Source organism: Ursus maritimus, unplaced genomic scaffold, assembly GCF_017311325.1.
Source record: "Ursus maritimus isolate PB19 unplaced genomic scaffold, ASM1731132v1 scaffold_15, whole genome shotgun sequence".
NCBI lineage: Eukaryota > Metazoa > Chordata > Mammalia > Carnivora > Ursidae > Ursus > Ursus maritimus.
In genome coordinates this window covers 22,736,380-22,754,414 of record NW_024423897.1, presented here as the reverse complement: position 1 = coordinate 22,754,414, position 18,035 = coordinate 22,736,380, and the positions used below count along the sequence as shown (strand labels likewise).

At 58.3% G+C, this 18,035-nt stretch overlaps 1 protein-coding gene across 1 annotated transcript in view; it reads right to left on the bottom strand.

Annotated features, from left to right (window-relative positions):
* Positions 1 to 18,035, bottom strand: part of CAMK2A (calcium/calmodulin dependent protein kinase II alpha) — a 59,383-nt gene that overhangs the window by 12,658 nt on the left and 28,690 nt on the right. The window contains exons 6-15 of the mRNA XM_008692512.2: positions 17,895 to 17,967; positions 14,948 to 15,050; positions 13,548 to 13,631; positions 13,326 to 13,420; positions 12,190 to 12,312; positions 11,734 to 11,817; positions 10,272 to 10,314; positions 7,830 to 7,870; positions 3,157 to 3,189; positions 2,129 to 2,177 (exon numbers count right to left, since the gene is read on the bottom strand). Coding sequence (XP_008690734.2) covers positions 2,129 to 2,177; positions 3,157 to 3,189; positions 7,830 to 7,870; positions 10,272 to 10,314; positions 11,734 to 11,817; positions 12,190 to 12,312; positions 13,326 to 13,420; positions 13,548 to 13,631; positions 14,948 to 15,050; positions 17,895 to 17,967 — 728 coding nt within the window. The remainder of the gene's footprint in view (positions 1 to 2,128; positions 2,178 to 3,156; positions 3,190 to 7,829; positions 7,871 to 10,271; positions 10,315 to 11,733; positions 11,818 to 12,189; positions 12,313 to 13,325; positions 13,421 to 13,547; positions 13,632 to 14,947; positions 15,051 to 17,894; positions 17,968 to 18,035) is intronic.

Here is an 18,035-nt window from a genome sequence, read left to right as displayed (position 1 = left end):
CAACTCTTTACTGAAGGAAAACTGAGGCTCAGAGAGGTCGAGTAAGTTGTCCACAGTCACCCAGCAAATGGACTGCAGTGAAGAAACACAGAGCCAGTTCACCTCTACAACCCCTGTCCGCTTTGAGACCAGCATTATGAGGCCATAACGGGTCTTTTCAAAATCCCAGTGCCTCTTATCATGAGGACAGCGAGCCTCGAAGGTGGGGAAAGTCTTGGAAATGCCATGTCTTGGCCCACCACAAACCGATGGACTCAGAGTCCACAGGGGCAGGGCTGGGAATGTGGTTGGAAAATCACACCTGAGGGATTTAGAATGCACTTGACCCCAATGGGGAGTTCTTCTTCAGGATCATCGGTCTTTAAAGGCCGTCCCTAGTGCCATCATGGAAGACTGATCTGCTCTAGTGCAGGGTGGTGGCGATGGCGTGACTGTCCCCCACGGCCCGGCTGGCAGTGACCGCACAGGGACACACACGGGGTGGGGCCGATCTTCCAAGGCCTCCATCCGGGCAGAGTTGGGACGGTAGTCATGGTGTTCGGTGTGCCCAACTGCCTTTAGAGATAGAATGTGGCACCGTGCAAAAGTATTTGTTACATAATAAAATGCTCTTTGCCCCTTCAATGTATTCTTTTAGGGGCCAGTATCTAAATGGAAAAATGTCTACGCTGGTCCAGCGGCAATCTCCCCAGGTCAGTGGTGTTTTTCTAAGTTGCAGAGATGCCCTATGGGTCTCCGACATGCGCTGTGAGAACCCCCGCCCTGGCTAGTGTCCAGGTCCTGGGGGACGAGGACGGCGGGTGCGGGCGGGACAGCAGGACATCGTTAACTCGTCCAAGGGTGTGGTGTCCCCTGAGCAGAAGGATACACTCATCCTTTCTCCTCTGGCCATGCACCAAAGCCTTTGAGCCACGGTTATGAGACAGGGCCCTGGAGCCACATTGCCCGGGGTTCAAATCCTAATTCCACGCTTAGGAGCTAGGGGACCTTGGGCCAATTTACTCAACCTCTGTTTCCCAGACTGCAGAATGGGCTGGATCACAGTACCTACCTCGCAGCTCAGGTCAATGGAAAGCACTTGGACTGGGTCCAGCACACAGCAAGTGCCCCCAAAGGGCGGCCACGATTCCCGTTACTGTCCTTTATTAGCTCCCCTCTTACTAAGCAGGTCACAGTTATCTGGGGTTTTGCTCCTTCCGCCATCTGAAGTCTTGTGGGGACTGTCAGCCACTGGCTACAGTAACCCCTGCATTTGGGGGTTGGTCTTAGTCAATGTTTCTTGTACTCTAGTCAACTGAATTTTCTGAATTTTTGCGTTCCCTTCCCTTCCTCTTATCACTTCATGTTTTTAGAATCAACTCGTGTTTATTATTTATTTATTTATTTATTTATTTATTTATTTATTTATTTATTTATTTATTTATTTATTTATTTATTTATTTATTTTTAAAGTAAGCTCTAGGGGCGCCTGGGTGGCTCAGCCATTGGGCGTCTGCCTTTGGCTCAGGTCATGATGCCGGGGTTATGGGATCAAGCCCTGCATTGGGCTTCCCGCTCGGCAGGAGGCCTGCTTCTCCCTCTCACACTCCCCTTGCTTGTGTTCCCTCTCTTGCTGTCTCTGTCTGTCAAATAAATGAATAGGATCTTAAAAAAATAAAATAAAATAAAATAAAATAAAATAAAATAAAATAAAATAAAGTAAGCTCTATGCCCAACATGGAGCTTGAACTCACGACCCCGAGCTCAAGAGTCACACGCTCCACCCACGGAGCCGGCCAGGCGCCCCTAAAACCAACTCCTTTTTTAAAAATTCAAAAAGAAAATGTATGCCACTATGATACATTTGTGACTTGAATAGGTTAACGGTTTCCCAAAACGGTACTAAAGCGCGCACACAGCCCTACAGTGAGCAAAGTCCGTCCGCGGACCGCCGCGGACCGAGGACCTCACGTGGGAAACAGTGCCGTGCGGTGGCCCTGCCCAGGCTGCCAGGCCCTACAGCCAGGTGCTCTGCGGAGGAGCGGGACCCAAGCTTGGCCCCGGGGCCCTTTCAGGCCGGGGCTGTCAGTGAAGGGGGCCTGCCGGGAGCCCCGGGGGGCCCAGACGCTGAAGGCAAGGCCCCCCCTACCTTTGGTGTCTTCGTCCTCGATGGTGGTGTTGGTACTCTCTGAAGATTCCTGCCGAAGAGAACACGGGGGGCGGTGAGGCCTAGCTGGCAAGCGGGAAGAGGCACGGCCTGTTGGGGGCTGCCCCCCAGCTGCCTGATGCTGCGGCCCGGTTTCTGTAAGCCTCACCGGCTCTGCCATCCAGATGCTTCCCTGAAAACCCTGCCAGACTTCCGAGCCTAAGGAGGGGAAGGGCCCAGCTAAGCAGGTGGCTGGTGGCGGGGGGCGCGGATGAAGGAATGGATGTGAGGAGAACCCTGGCCTTTCTGGAAGGGCTGGGAGGGCTCCCTGGCCCCGCCTGCTTGAGGGAGCGAAGAGGGGGTGTGGAAGAGCAGAGAGGCTCATGGTGGCCACAGAATGGGGAAGGAATACACACACTGGCAGGAGAGGGAGAGAGAGAGGTGGGGAGGCCCAGCGTGAGAGAGGCTGGGCTTTTCAGGGGGAGAAAAACCACACAACCGGGGGAGACAGCCATGGAGTCAGAAGAAGAGGGATGTGGGCCACCATGCCGCCACGGGAACCCCGAGACAGAGGCAGGGGCTGGTGGCCCCTCTGCCACCGGCGGGCCCTGGGGAGCGTCGAGAAGCTCAAGAAGGGCCTCTCTGGCGCCCACTCCTTTGGCCAAACCAAGCCCCCCGCGCCGCCACTGGCACGAACCAAGCCCTGAGATGAGTTCCAGAGCAGAGGGCGGGGAGCAGCAAGAAGCCAAGGGCTGGACGTGGGATGGGGTTCAAATCAACCTTCATACCTGAGGGGGTTCTCAGGTCTGCAGCCAGGCGGCTGGTCTGGGCCATGGAGTTGGAGGTGTCAACAGAAACACGCAAACAACACGCACACACAACACACAGATTGTCACACGAGGCACACGTACCAAGCACGCCCTGAGCACCCTCTGCCCGCCCCGGGTCCCAGTGCAGCCTGCAGGAGGCAGGCAGGAGCGAGGGTTTGAGGCCCAGCATTTACCGGCGTTTGGGAGACGGCAGACACTCACCATTAACTGAACGCTGGAACTGGACTTTCTTTTCTGGAAAAACAAGGAGAAGAGATGGGACAGGAAAAGACACAGCGTGAAAACGGCAGGGAGCAGAGAAACGGCAGGGAGCAAAGAAACAAACGACAGGTGAGGTTTGGAAGGGTGATGGGCCTTGGGGTCATCCTCTACGGTCCCTTGCCAGCGTGCACTGGGGCAAGAAGTCAGGGCCACCAGCAAGGGCCGCCCTAGCAGGGCCAGTCCTCTCTCCGCCTGAAGCTCTTGGGGGCCTCGTGCACAGCCGCCTGGGGCTCACGCTTCGACCAACAAGCTCCAGGCCAAGCCTCCCTTGGACCAGGGCTCCCTCTACACCAATCTCTGACGGGGGCAACAAATCCTGGGTCTTGGACGCCAGTTGCCTGAGGCCTCTGGAAGCCAAAGCTCTTGCAGGCCTAAAGCGTGCTCAGGTCTGGAGATGAGGCCCAGTGCCTCCTCCCAGCTTCCCCATGTGTGTCTACTAAATGAACCCCGCTCCTGGTTTGCTTGACTGTCACGGTCACTTGGGAAACCTGTCGAAAAGAAACATAGCCAGACCCCCTCAAGGAGTTCGGTAACTAGGTCTGGGGTGGGGCGTCTGCATTTTAAACAGTAACCCCAGGTGACTTCAAAGCAGGCCCCGGGTGTGGAAACCAGTCCTCTAAGTGGCCTTTGAAATCCTCCTTGTGGTCCCAGCGTCCCAGCGACAGGCCTGTTCAGCTCCCTTAGGCTGACAGAGAAACTGAGGCACAGCCAGACGCACAGCTGAGCCCTTCTAGTCCAGCTTTTGGAGGATTTCCAGCTTCACCCGTATTATTGGCCGTGGAACCAAGGAAAGGGGAGAAAGAGAGAGGACACATTGTCTTCTCGTTCTCTCACTCTAGGCTAGGAGTCGTAAAGACTCGCTTTCAGGGAAGGCTGCAGGTCTGAGACTGACACTCGCATTGCACGGATGGGAGGCGGGGGCCCAGAGATGGGCCGTGATGCCCGAGGCCTCTCAGCTAGCTGGTAGCAGAGCGGGGGCTGGAACCCCTGCGTGCAGGCTTTCTCCTCTGTCCAGGACTCCACACACCGCGGCCTGACTGCTCTGCACCGCTCGCCTTCCATCGGAGCGGCCTGGAGGCTGTTCTCCCTGCTGTACTGCGGAGGGGAGGGGGGACGGACTGGACATGCCCTCAGGGTGGGCCTTTGCCCTGGGGGAGGCACTGGCTATTCTCTGAGGATCCTTAGGTCTAATTCTGGGCTTTCTGACTCCAAGATTCAGGAACCTCTAGGGCCAGGAGCCCAAGATCCTGTACTCTCCTTCCAGGGCCCCCAGTGGCAGAAGTGGCTCACCGGGCATCTCCCGGCGTAAAGGCTCACGGCCCCTGCCTCTGCCCCAGCTGGGTAGATGGTGGGACCCCCACAGCCAGCAGCCTGCAGCCAGCCGCTAGGGTGGGCCTCACTTCTGGCTGGAGCCCGGCCAGGCACCATGGACACGGGAGGGGACAGGCCCTCAGCTTGCTGTCAGCAGAAACCTGAGGAACATGGGGGCCAGGGTTCCAGGCGGGACACGAAGAGGGAACACAGAGCAGAGACTGCATCGAGTCGGACATACAGTGACAGGATGGGACATGGGGGAGAGGAGTCACGATGGCACGGATGGGACACCAACAGGGGGCAGTGAGTGGGGTGAGGGGTGGGAGCAGTCGGCCGCTCCTCATAGAAGTAGAGGCTAGGAGGTGGCTGGGAGGGGGGTCAGCGCTCCTTGGGAACAGAAAGACTCGATTTCCCTGGATCACAAATGATGATGATACTAATAATAACCCCATACTGACCAGGGTCTTTCACCACAAGTAGAGTCACATCTCTCAGAACCACGTGTAGAAGCATGGTTCTAGGGTTAGCAAAGATGGTAGAAATTAAGTAGGGTCAAAATTAGCCTCGCGAAGCCCCTACAAGCCCATAAAGTACAGTACTCTGTATCTCTGCTCTCCGAAGCCCATCTTCCCTCCAGCGAAGGTGGAGGGCTCTGCAGGGACCAGCTGAGAGAAAAATACGTACTTCCCCACTGGGCCTGAACGCGTGTTGGTTAAGGGAACTCATGGCGTGACTCCCCAAGGCCCACTCCAGCGTGAGCCTCTCGCTGGCGCCAGCAAACACGTGCCCTTCTCCCCTTGCACAGATGGCGGGACTGCTGACCCAGGTCTCCAAAGGAGGGGACGATGGGGCCCGGCAAGCCCACGTTCCTTGACTTGGGGTCCAGCATCACTCGTAGGGAAACACATGACTGGACCCCCAGAGCAACAAACTGTATGCCGGGCTCCCCAAATCCTGGGCAGGTCCCTGGTTACTCTCATCTTCCTGCTGGGCTTCTCTCCTTTTCCACCCCCCAAACGGGGCAGGAAGCTGAGCTACAAAGAGACAGTCTGGCCAGGAATGGCCTTTGGTTTCTCTTCATCATCCACGCCCGAGCCACCCTGAGAAGTCACCCAGGGTCCATCCTGATGCTACGGGAAGGAGTGGCTTTTTCTTCAGCTGTGCCCACTGGTCAGCCCTGCAGTGGCTAGCCAAAGTTCCACCATGCTCTGCGATGTCCTTGCCCTCAGACAGCCTCTGCCTCCTGGCCTTGCCTGGAGACGAGCCAGAAGAGAGCTTCGTCCCAAGGCCCAGCCTGAGGGAAGCCCTGAGCTCACACCCGTGGCTCTGTGGCAGTGCTTTGCCAGGGCCAACCTAAGAGCCACGCAGACGGGGTAACCCTCCGTCTGCTCCCTCCTCCTCCACTGACCTGGACCACAGCCCACTGCCCCATGTGCCTTCTGCCCTATATCGCCCAACTGTGATTTTTCCCAGGGAACCCAGCATCCCCAGTGTCAACACGCTATGGCCGAGAGGGCCCCAGCTGTTCCAAACTGGACCACCCCAAAATTGCACATCCCCCGATTACCCTTTCCATTTAGAGCAGGGAGAGAGTCTGATTCATGGGTAACCCAAAACAGCAAGTAAGCCCGAACTCAATTCTGGATTCTGTCCTAGGATTTGGGATAAGCGTGTGTTAACTTTATCAACTGGGATGGCTTTAGATCTGTATTTCCAAATACTTCCTCGATCAAACTTTGTTTTCAAAGAACCCTTACTTGGAAGTCCAATCTAGAGAACACAACAGACAATACTGGCTAGCATCTCAAGAGCATGTATCCCATGCCAGCAGCCCCTGCTAAATCCTCAACACGCATTATCTTCCTTCATCCGCACAAGCAGCCCTGGGAGGTGGGAATCCCTTTTACCCCCATGGCCCGGATGAGGAAACACAGGCTCAAGGGATTCCGATAACCAGCCGACGTTCCCAGCTGCAAAGTCCAGCCTGGCTCCCTAACCACTATGATGTCTGTTACCCGGAGCTGTTCTGGCTGCAGAGGGTGCGAGAAGCCCAGAACCTTCTCTGCTCAGCCTCCCCCTTACTATCCCACTGTACCCCTTTTGCTGCTAAGGATGCCTCCCCAAAACCTTCAGGCTCCAAGAGTTCCGTTTGAAAACCACTGACTTTGGCTGATAACCAAATAATTCTGTATTCCTCAAGTACCCAAGATGAGAACGAAAAGTGATTAGATAGGGTTGAGTGGTCTTTTTCTTTTCTCTTTTCTTTTCTTTTTTCTCTTCTGTTTTTAAAGCTTAAATCTTGGAAATCGTGGAGTCCACACCCCTCCCACCTTACCCACTGTACCTGTGAGGAAACTCAAGTCCCCAGAGGGCTCAAAGCAGCAGGGAGGTCCAAATCCTGGCCTCAGCCAGCCAGCCCAGATCCCCTCCCGTGCACCCCCCAAACCAAAGCCAGTGGCCTGAGACCATAAATACTGCTACAATGAAGCCATGAAGCCACCAGCCCACCTGGGTGGCTGTGTTTGGACAGCATCCCACACCTTCCAGCATCCTGGGCATAGCCCAGCCCTGGGGTCCTGGCCAGGCAGGGCTCTGAGCCCAGAAAAAGGCAGGGTCTCAAGAGAGGAGAACCCACAAGGCAAGCCAGTGGCAGGGGAGAAGGGAGCTGCAGAGAGCGGGGGCAGGCCCCAGAGAGCAGAGGGAGAAGAGAGAGGAGGGAAGGAGGGAAGGAGGGGTCAGCGGGCTGTGGAAGGAGATAGCTCGGGCATCAGGGGTGGGGACAGAGGACAGGCCTGGGTCAGGGGAGGAGGGGCTTCTTGGCACCGAACTGGCAGGCCTTGACAGGGGTGGGTGCCTCTGGATCCCAAAGCCACAAGGGATGGCTATCCATCCTCCATGGGCTTTGTGGGTTGGACTGGGGTGCACACTGGGTCGGGGGCCCAATCCAGCCAGCCCACACTCGGGAAGGAGGAGGTCACCCCTCATGATCAGCTCTGTCTCTTCTTTGTACCCTCTCACTTGCCAGTCCTCCCATCCCAGAGAACCACAGAAATCTCCTTCAGACCTGCTCCTTTCCTTGTGCCCGCCCCAACCCCAGGCCACCTGTCTCTCCCATCTACTTTCAGCCCTCCCCCGCCCCTGCCCCCTCCCCCAATCCTGGGGACGGCCCAATTGCACGAGCGACCACATCTGCCAGAACACCATCAGCAAGGCCCCGGTCTCGCCCCAGCCCTGAAAGCCAGGCCTGGTCGGCGGAAAGGCTGCCAGATGCAGGCCCTGCCGGGCTCCCGGGGGCTTACCTTCACACCATCGTTCTTCTTGTTTCCTCCACTCTTCCCTCCTGCGGAGGAGAAAAAGTAGAGGGTTACCAACACCAGGCAGGGCACCAAGGCCCACAGGGTGAGGAACAGCAGCATCGGTGGGCAGGCGGAGAGCACGGAGCCGGCTCAGTGATCGGGGGGACACCTCCTCCTTCTGCTCCTCCTTCCTCCTTGGGGCCTGGACTGCCGGTGGCCCGCGAGGTGGGCCTGGGCTCCCCCGTCCTCAGCAATCTCGAGTGCGCCCCTCTGGCCCCATGGGTTGCCAGGGGGTGACAAACGCGTCCCAGGCCCGTGGGGTTGCTGTTGCAGCCTGGGGATTCCCTCTGGATCCCGGTCACAACCCGCGCTGGTGGTGGCCAACCCGGAGGCCTGGCTGCCTGGCCCGGGGCTGGCCGCTCCCTCCCCGCCCCGGCCCGCTCTAATTTTAGCCCCATGCTGCTGCCGAGGTCATGTGTCAGCCCTGCCTACTCACTCTGGACAGCTGCGAGCCTTGTTTTGCCGGTGAGAAGAAGCAGATGCCCCACTCCGGGGCCCACCCCTGCCAGAGCGCCCATCCCTTACAGACGCTCCCTACCCTCCAGCTGCAGAGCCCCGCGCTAGGGCGGGCGGTGTCTGTGGTGGCTGGGAAAGCAGAGCAATGGCTCTCAGGGAGGCCCCACCTCTGTCATTCCTCTTTCCCTCCCTCCTTGCCTCCTGGCCAGAGCCCTTGGTGAGGGCCGCAGCCAGGAATTGGCATGAATGCTCAGCCCTGCCCAGCCTGGCATCTGGCTGCTTCGGACCTCAGATGTCTCACGTTAAAGGAGACAGGAGATGTCGGAAGGGCTTAGCACAGCCCTTGACCATGCAGTAGCTCCTCAGTAAATGGTGGCCACTGTAAGTCCTTCTCCCGGTGGCCTGGGGATGGCGAGCCTGGGGAGAGGGGGCAGCATGGGACATGGATGCCCCAGGGGCTCAGAGGGACAGGCTCATGCTGGCCCAGCCTCCCAGTCCCTCTCACAAGTCCACCTGCGACCCTTGCAGACAAGTCCCTCTTGCAGAGTAAATGCAGGGGTGGTGTCTCTGGGTCCCTAAGCTGAGAGGAATGGCGGTCCATCCTCTACGAGCTTCATGGGCTGGGCTGGGGTGTGCAGTGGGACAGGGGGAAGGGTCACCCCTCCAGCTTCAAGGGGGCTTTCTCAGCTCCAGCCCACGACCATAGGACTGCGGGTCCCATGAGGTCACATGTTCTAATTTTCAAGAAAAGACAGAAATCTGGGTGTTTCTGTGAAATCTCCTAATTTTTAATGGCTGGAAACTCTTTTCAAAAACACCACTGTGTTTAAAACACCACTGGTCCCACAAGCCTGTCCAGAGACGGGAACTGACCCACGGGCACCATTTTGTGAGCTCTGGACTAGAGTTTCTAGGGGCACTTCAGAGGTTAAAAAAAGACTCTGACTGTCTGGGCGGCTCATCTTTCAGGTTAAGGAACTGCAGGATCCTTGTCTGGGGAGAGAGTGGGGCGGTGGGTCCCTGCGGTGGGCCAAGCCCACCTCTGAAGTTCCCGTGTTTTCCCACCTCTGGGTCTCCTTCCTCCGGCCGGTTAAACGGGCAGGTGGGCGCTCTGCAAAGTCAGAGCCGTAGCTTCCCGGTGCCGAGCCCTGGTTGTGCAGCTGGTCACGTGTCCCCAGCAGCCCCGTCTGGCCGGCCCAGGCCGTCAGAGGGCCCCTCGGGTGAGCTTTGCTATATCTGCTCGGCTGCCCCGTCAGCTGTCCGGTCTCCCCAGAGAGAAGCCTCTGGCAGGCGCTGGCCTGGGCGCTCTCCAATGTGCCAAGGGGAGCTTCTGGCTAAGCCCGGACGCTAATCCCTTCCTTTTCTCTTTGGGGCGACATACTGCAGGTCGCTGGGCACGCCCTGCCTTCACCAGCCGGCTCTGGCCCAAGCCAGACCCATCTTGGTTAAGGGCACTTGCTCTGGGGAAACTCAAAGCTACACTAAAAGCGTCTCTGCCTCCCTCTGCCTAGCAATGGCCCCCACTGCCTTGTCACAAAGGCCACCTGAGCGAAAGCATGGGGACTGCTTAGCGCGGGGCTCAGTACCGGCGGGGAACAGGAGTATTTTTACTCCCTGGGCCTAGGAGTAACTGGACCTATACCCCGATATTCGGGAGGCCTCCCACTCGGGCCGGCCCAACCCGAGAATCCCAGCACTGCTGTGAGGTTGGGAAGCCAGACTCAACCTCTAACCCTTCCTCATAGGCCTTTGGCTTGCTGACCTTTTGGGTTCGGCACTTCTGGGTGCAGGTGACCTAAGTCCCAGTCTTAGGGTCCTTTGTAGCCCTCACTCTCCCCAGGCCCCTGGCCTGAGGCCCCACAGGTAGCCAACAATTCTCCCAGCAGACCTGTGCAGGGTGTAGTTGGGACTTCGAGTCCCACCACCTACCAGAGAAGTTCCTGGTAGCCAGCATCGTGGTGAGGATGGCTCCCTGCAAAGACAAGGAGGGGGTACGGGGGACAGGAAGTTGGAGGTGAGGGGGAGAGGAGAGACAGAGAAATGGGGGGGGAGGCAGGTGCTGCCTTCAGACACAAAGCCAAATCCTTCTGCCCTGACCCTCCATTTGCCCTCACCCCCTAGCCGGGAGACCATGCCTGCCTCCCCCGGGGAGGTCGGGGCGAGCTGGGCCTTGGCTGGCACAGCTCCTAGAACAGGGCCATCCTAGCAGCAGATATTAATAGGTTCCACTGTCCTGGCCAAAGGTGGTGGAAGGGCTTGGGGACACCTGTTGGTGGGGACTCCCAAAGGCCAAGGACAATAGACCCTGCCCTCCTGGGCCCCCTTCACCTTCTCCCAGGCGCTCAGTACCTTACTTCATCACTAGTTCGTCTTTCCCGGGGCTCCTGGGCTCACAGCCATGGAGGGTCGATATAGAGAAACTCTCTTGTCTCCACAAGGGGCCTAGGGGATGGCCCTCCTGGTTCTGACACTATCTGACTTGGACACTCTCTGAGTCTGACAGTCCGTGACTTGAAGACAGTTTGACACTTCCTCTGTGACCACTCCCAGTTGGGGGCGGGTGGACTTAGTTCTCCAGGTACCATGCTGGCCACCACCCGCTTGGCCCGTGCCCCTTCCTGGGCCACCATGTCAGGCCTGGGAGCAGTAGGTGAGGAGGTTCCGAAGGAGCTGGGGCCTCCGCATCTGTCACTCAGCGTTCTGATGGCTTCTCTGCTCCAGCAGGCCGGGGACTCCTCGGTTACTCTTCCTGCCTGTTCATGGGGCCTCTGGCAAGTTCTAGGCCAGGAGCTAGCACAGCCTGGGAGCACACACCGCTTGCTTGAGAGGCTGGCAGGCCCCGGCCCACCTGGGTCCCACTGTGGCTTCCTCTGGGCCATGACCCCTATCCATGTCTCTTGGCTTGTCCTCTCCAATGCTTGGCAGCAGGGCCTCTCCCCCATCCTGGCCTCCTGCCCCGTTCCATCTCACCCCCTAGAACCTCTCACCAGCCACGCCAAAACACTTACAGTCCCCCTACAGGATCACGCTCAGGCTCCCAGACTTCTGCACACGAGTTTTCTGTCTGTCTGGAACGTCTGTCCATTCTGACTACACAGCTAATACCTGCTTATCCTTTGGGGCATCCGCCTAACTGTCACTTGCCAAGGCTTCCTGGGATGTTTCCTCGGTCCTTCCAGACTTGGCTCTTGGCCCTGCTATGGTCACCCCGGCCTCGAGGGTCCTTGTCTGTCCTTTCCACCCGCTCACTCCCCAGCCCAGACAGCAGGCCTTCAGGACGTGCTTGTTGACTCAGTGAAGGAAAGAACTGGTGAGTGAGTCTCTTGGCCTCTGCGGAGACCCAACCAAGCTACTCCATGTCCGGGAGCTACGGAGGGCGAGGACCTGTTACCTTCAGTTTTCTCCTGGCGTTGAACTTCTTCAGGCAGTCCACGGTCTCCTGTCTGTGCATGCAGGAGGCCACAGTGGACCGGTGCTAGAGGAAGTGGGGAGAGGTCTGTGAGTGGGAGGCAGGCCCGTCCAAGGACCCTTCAGGGGTCATCTTATGGAGATGAGGTTGGCATCTTACGAGGAACAAATCTTTGTTCCAGGGATGCAGTAAACACTGCAGCTAAGCACCCCGGCACCGGACATCTCACGCCAGTGGCACCCCTTGTCGTGAGGCCAGCACGGAACACCTCCCATCGCCACTTCCCCTTGAGAACCGCGGCAGGGCAGCGTCTCTGGCTGAAGCCGCCTCGACCCTATGCTGGGCCTGAAGGACCGGGGGCAGGGCCAGGACTCCGCGGGGGTCTGGACCCTGGCATCGGGAGGCGCTCCCGGAAAGGGCCCCCGGAGGCAGGCTCACCGAGATCCAGGGGTGCTTGAGGGCCTCAGCAGCCGCGATGCGCTTGGACGGGTTGATGGTCAGCATCTTATTGATGAGATCCTTGGCTTCCGGGGTGACGGTGTCCCATTCTGGTGACGGGAACTGGAAGGGGCAGAGGGGCCAGGTTTGCCCAGCCTACCCCAGGCCACCCCTGCGATCCCCCAGCCCCTGACTGGCAGGGGAGCAGGCAGGGGTGCTATTGCCCATCCACAACCAGGAGGAGCTGGGATCCTCAATGTGGGGACCCCTCTGGAACCAGAGGGGGGCAGGGGCCTTCGTCCCCAAGACAAACCAGAGCGGGGCCGGGGAAAAGCAGGGCTTCCTCTGGTTTTCTGAAGCTGGTCCTTCTCTGGGGAGCAGGAGGCCGGTGGCTATAGGTTATAGATCATGGTGGTTATAGGCTGGGTCCAAGTCCTGGCTCTGCCTCCCGGGCTGTGTGACTTTGGACAAGACCTGTGACCCTCCAGCTGCCCCTAGAGATGTTGTAAGGCTTAAATATGATACAAACACATGACACCTGGCTTGACAGAATCAGCTTATTGAAAAGCAGGAGAGCTTGGTCATTAGAAACACGGACGCTAGAGCCAAACTGCCTGGGTTCAAATCCCAGCTCTACCATTTCTTAGCTGTGCAGTGTGGGCAGTTATTTAACCTCTCTGTGCCTCAGCTTCTCTATCTGTAAAATGGGGATAGTAATCGTACCTATGTCATAGATGGGTATGAGATTGAGCTCTAATAATATATAAAGCACTTAAGAGAGTGTTGTGTTAGCTATTATTATTATTATTAGTGTGTGTGTTATTATTTGTGAGAGAGAGAGAGTGTGGGAGTCTGGCTTCTGGGGCCTACTCTCCACCTCTCAGCCCACTTGGTGCTGCTCCTGCCTCTGGGGCCCCAGGCTAAACGCCATCATGCAGAGGCCCAACCATGCGGCCGGGGCCGTGCGCGGTCAGTCCTCCAGCTCCTCCCACCCACAGCTAGACAGTGGCAGGGGGCCTAAGGGGACTGGGGGGCGGGAGGGAGGCACCTCAGGTCTCTGACCTCACTGGGTGCTGGCTTGCACCAGAAGGGATGCAGGGGCTGGCAGGGAGGCTGGACAGAGGAGGGACACTCACATCATAGGCGCCGGCTTTGATCTGCTGATACAGGCGGTGCTGGTCCTCGTCCCAGAATGGGGGGTACCCAACCAGCAGGATGTAGAGGATGACCCCTGGGGAGAGGACCAGGAGAAGCCTCACCCCCCTGTGAGGAGGAGCGATGAAGAGGGGAGGGGTGGGAAAGGAGAGGGCACCCGAGGGGCAGGCGCCTGGGGGTGAGAGGGCTTTGGGATCACTCACCACAGGCCCACAGGTCCACGGGCTTCCCGTACGGGTCCTTCCGCAGCACTTCTGGGGAGAGGTATCCTGGCGTGCCTGCGAACCCTGCTCCCCAGACACACAGACAGGCAGACACACACACAGAGGTTGTCGCGTAAGCAACCCAGGGCAAGGTCCTGCTGGAAGAGGGATGAGGTTGCCCTGGAGATGGGGACCACACTCTCTGCCCTCAAGAGTGGGTCGAGGGCAGGAAGCTCTGGCCTGGCAAGGCAGCAAAGCCTCTAGACCAGGGTTGACAAGTGCACAGGGCCCCTGTCACCACCCCTACTCCAGAGCGTATGGCAGAAGTCATCGGTCAATCCCAGAGTCCTTCCCGTGGGGTCCTGCCTCAGCGTCATACACTGCTAACAGCCCTCCCGTGGCCACTATCGAGTGCTGGTGGCACTCTAGACAAAGTGTCCTTGCCATGTCCTCTGAAGGCTGAGCTGAACCCTTGCCCACTCCCCACCCTTCTAGGAGCTGGTCCTGGGCTAGCAGGAGGCCTGGCCCCAACTCTGGTTTTGCCCTAAGTCCCCTGGCGGGTCTCTCTTCCTTCAAGGCCTCAGTTCCCTCATCTGTCAAATGAGAGATTAAGGATCCCTCCCTTTTCTACCTCCCAGCAACGTTGGGGGGATCGCTTGAAATACACAGGCACCCCCAGGACTCGAGCAAGGAATCCCAAGAACAATTACAACTATTTGCTGTGTGTGCTCAGCACTGGGCAGAGCGATTCCGTGCCTGGTCTCACTTCCTCCTCACACAGCCCTGAGGACCATGCTATATCACCCCCATTTTACAGATGAGGAAACGAAGTCTCAGCAAGGTGAAATGACTCAGCCAAAGGCACACACACCTCCGAAGTGCCAGAGTCGGAGCCTGAACCCAGGCTCTTAACCACGGATCGATAGCGCCCACTGAAATTTTCCCCAGCCAGCTCACAGGACTCAGTTATGCCCAAACCTCTGAGTACGCTGGATCATCTGAGCTTAAATCCTGGCTCTGCCCCTTGTAATCTCCCATGAACTCTTCCAAGTTCCTTGGCCTCTGTTCCTCGTTCGTAAGATCAGGATAATTCGCTCTGGCATCCAGGCTGTTAGGGGAACACACGGAAGCCCCCAGCCAACAGTGGTGGTGTGGGTGCATGTGGAGAAGCCGTGTACTGTTTTAAGGGTAGCCACGTCCCTGCACCTGACCCCATGGAGACAGGATGGGCGATGCCTGCTGACCAGAGGCCAAGTGCGGCGGGACCTCTGCTCCCAGAGCTCTGGCTCGGGCAACAGCCATCTCCCGCCTGCCCCCGCTTGGGCAGGGGGCTCCTAGAGGCCAGTGTGTCAACACGAGGCTGGCCCCTCACACCCCTGCCAGCCCCTGCCCCCACTCACCGAACCATGCCTGCTGCTCCCCCTCCACCTCGATGGCCAGGCCGAAGTCTGCCAGTTTCACCGCGGCCCCCTTGAGCTTGGAGGCCAACAGCAGATTCTCCGGCTTCCCAGGACCAGGGAGAAGAGTGAAACGGGGGAAGAAAGAGCCAGAGGACAGTGAGCAGATTCAGAACCTCACCTCGGGGGGCCTGAGCCTACAGAAGGAGTGGCTGGACAATCCAGAGGTGCCCTGCCCCCAGCTCCAGTGCCAGCCCCAGCGCCCTGAGCTCCAGGCCCCAGAGAGGGGACTGCCTGCGGCCAAGACCTCTGTCTTCCACAACAGAGGAGGCTTTGTCCACCACCCGTCCCCTCCTTTGCCTTTCCTCGGGGTTTGGGGCTGAGGCTGACGTGGGGGCAAGGAGATGGGAGAACAGCTGTCACCACAATAAGGAAGAAGGAGGAACATTTATTGTGCCCCTACTACGTGCCAGCCACCAGGCTAGGTGTTTTGCATGTATCATCTCACTTATCACCTCAACAACCTTTGGGGTGGGCATTATTATTCCCTTGTCCCACAGTGGCCTTCCAGCATTCCCTGAGACAGTCTTGCTTGTTCCCACCTCAGGGCCTTTGCACTTCCTGTTGCCCCTGTCTGATTCGCTCCTTCTCCAAGCTTCACAGAGCGGGCCTTTTCTCTCCACCCGCTCTCCCCTTCATGTCGCCCCTCAAACAATCGCTCCATGACTATCTAAAGGAGGAGCCCCCAGGTATCCTCTGCCTTAGCAACTTGCTACCTTCATAGATACCACGATTTGTAATTTTTCCCCATCTGTCTACGTGCTTGTTCATTATCTGTCCCTTCTATGGACAGGACGCTCCTTATCTGTCTGTCCACCACTATCTCGCCAGCACCTAAGGCAGGCGGCAGCACACAGAGGCGCTTCGTCAGTATTTGTCATACGTAGGAAGATGAAGAAGCCAAGGCTCAGAGAAGTTAAGTGGCTTGAGGAAGGTCACACAGCTGATAAGACATAGAACCAGAATTGAGGCAAAGTCTGGCTCAAGAGCCATGTTCTCAACCACCCTGGGCTGAGAGACAGGGGGCCTCGTACGTGCCGCCGGGCCTCAGGGGCCCCAAGGCTGCTGGCTTCTGCTGGGTGCGGAGAACAGGAAATCCCCCTGCACGGGCCAGAGGGGGGCTTGAAACGAACTCTGCCATTGGGTAGTCCTAGCCTCTGACCCAGCTCCGCCACTTCTATGCTGTGGAACTTGGGCAAGCCATTTCACTTCTCTGCAAAGTGGATGGAGCCCACCTCAGGGGCACGGACTAGTCGCGATGACCCGTGCAGAGCTCTTGGCGGCGGCCCGCCGCACACGCTCCATGAGCACCGGCACTCAGATTCTCTGCTTGGGGTGGGGTGGGGCATGGGTTCCGCGGCCTTGGAGACACTGGTGTCCTCTGACCCCCTTCCCCACTGGACTTCCGACAGGGTCCCACCTCTGACCTTTCACTGCCCAAAGCTAGGCGGGACCCAAACAAATATAGCTCCGTCTGCCCCTCTCGAAGTCCTCTTTTATCCTCTGGGGACTGCGTTCCCAACGTGTCCTGGGTCTCGGAAGCAGTCCTGCCCTGATTTGATGAATATGCCACTAATTAATCTATCCAGAGTGGCCTAAATTTCGCTGCCTCTCCTCCTTTCTCCTCCCATGCAGGGGCCGTAGCTATAATGGGAACAGGCCCTCTGGGAGAGCCGCCCTGCCGTCTGGCCAGGACCCTCTTGGAACGCACGCTTGCCCGTCGGTCTACACTGAGCCATAGGGAGCTCCCCTGTGAGAGGCGGAGGTGGGCAGGGCTTCTGGGCGGAGCACCGCACCCCGGAGAGGGACCCAGACCTACTGGACGATGCCCAAGGAGTGTCCCCAGAGAAGGTGTCCAGGCTGAGGAGGGCCTGGAGGGCCTGTCCTGGGTGGGGACGGAGAAGAACAGCCTGCAGAAGACCGAGGAGGTACCCCAAAGCTGCCCACGTGCCTCTGGGGCCTGAGCTGGAGGCTCGATCTTGATCTGTGTGGCCCCAAAGGGCAGAACTGGGGCTCACAGGCCACAGCAAGAAAAATGGAAGGAGAATTTCCCAGTGGTGCAAGGGGCTGCCCTGTAAGAAGTGAGTCCAGAGTCACCGAAGGCCAAAGAGCAGAGGTTCAAAGGCACCTCGAAGGGGCTACTGCAGGAGCAGGAACCGCCCTGAGTGGCTTTTTGGCCCGGACCCCCTCAGGCCCAGGGGCTGGGGTCAGAAGGCCAGGGCTCCAGTCCTGGCTCAGGCACAACTGACCGGCACATTCTTGGGCAAGTCCCTTAGACTCTGTAGGCCTCTGTGTGCTGCTCTGAAAGTCAGGGGAATGTTACGAGCTGCCAGCCTCGAAGCCTTGAGGCTCAGCAGAGGAGAGCTAGGAGTCTGTGCTGATCGGGCAAGGCTGAGGGGCTGGCACCAACCCTAGATCACACATCTGCCTAGGCCTGTCCTTCTGCTCCTTCAGGTGGCAAGAGGAAGGACTCCGGGGGCCCCAAAGCCTGTGTTTCTTCTCCCTGCACCTGCCAGGGACCCAGAAACAAGAATCCCAGTGTTTCTGTGCACCAGGCACTGTGCTGTCTCCTTTGACAGAATCAGCAACCCCAGCAGAGGTTGCCATGGCAACCCCACCATCAGCAAGCTGAGACCCTGCAGCTGGAGGGTGGCCTGGCTGGGACCTGGACCCCTCCAGAGCCAGTCTGGACAGCTTACCTGGTCTGGCCCGAAGCACGTCGTGGGCCTGGGACTCAGGAGACTACATCCTAAGCCTAGATACTTCTCCCTGTGGCCAGTTTCCTCATCTGAGCAGTGGGCAAGATGTCACCCCCCCAGCCCAACTCAGGGGGATTCAAGGGATTCTGATAATCTCCTGGGGGAGCCGCCCCCTCAGGTGGGTCACTCACCTTCAGGTCGCGGTGCACCACGCCCATCTGATGACAGTGCAGCACGGCTTCCAGGATCTGCTGGATACAGTGACTGGGGAGAGAGAGGAGAGGGTCCCTGTGTGAAGGCAGACGTCCCCTGGGCAGCTGGGAAGCCAGCGG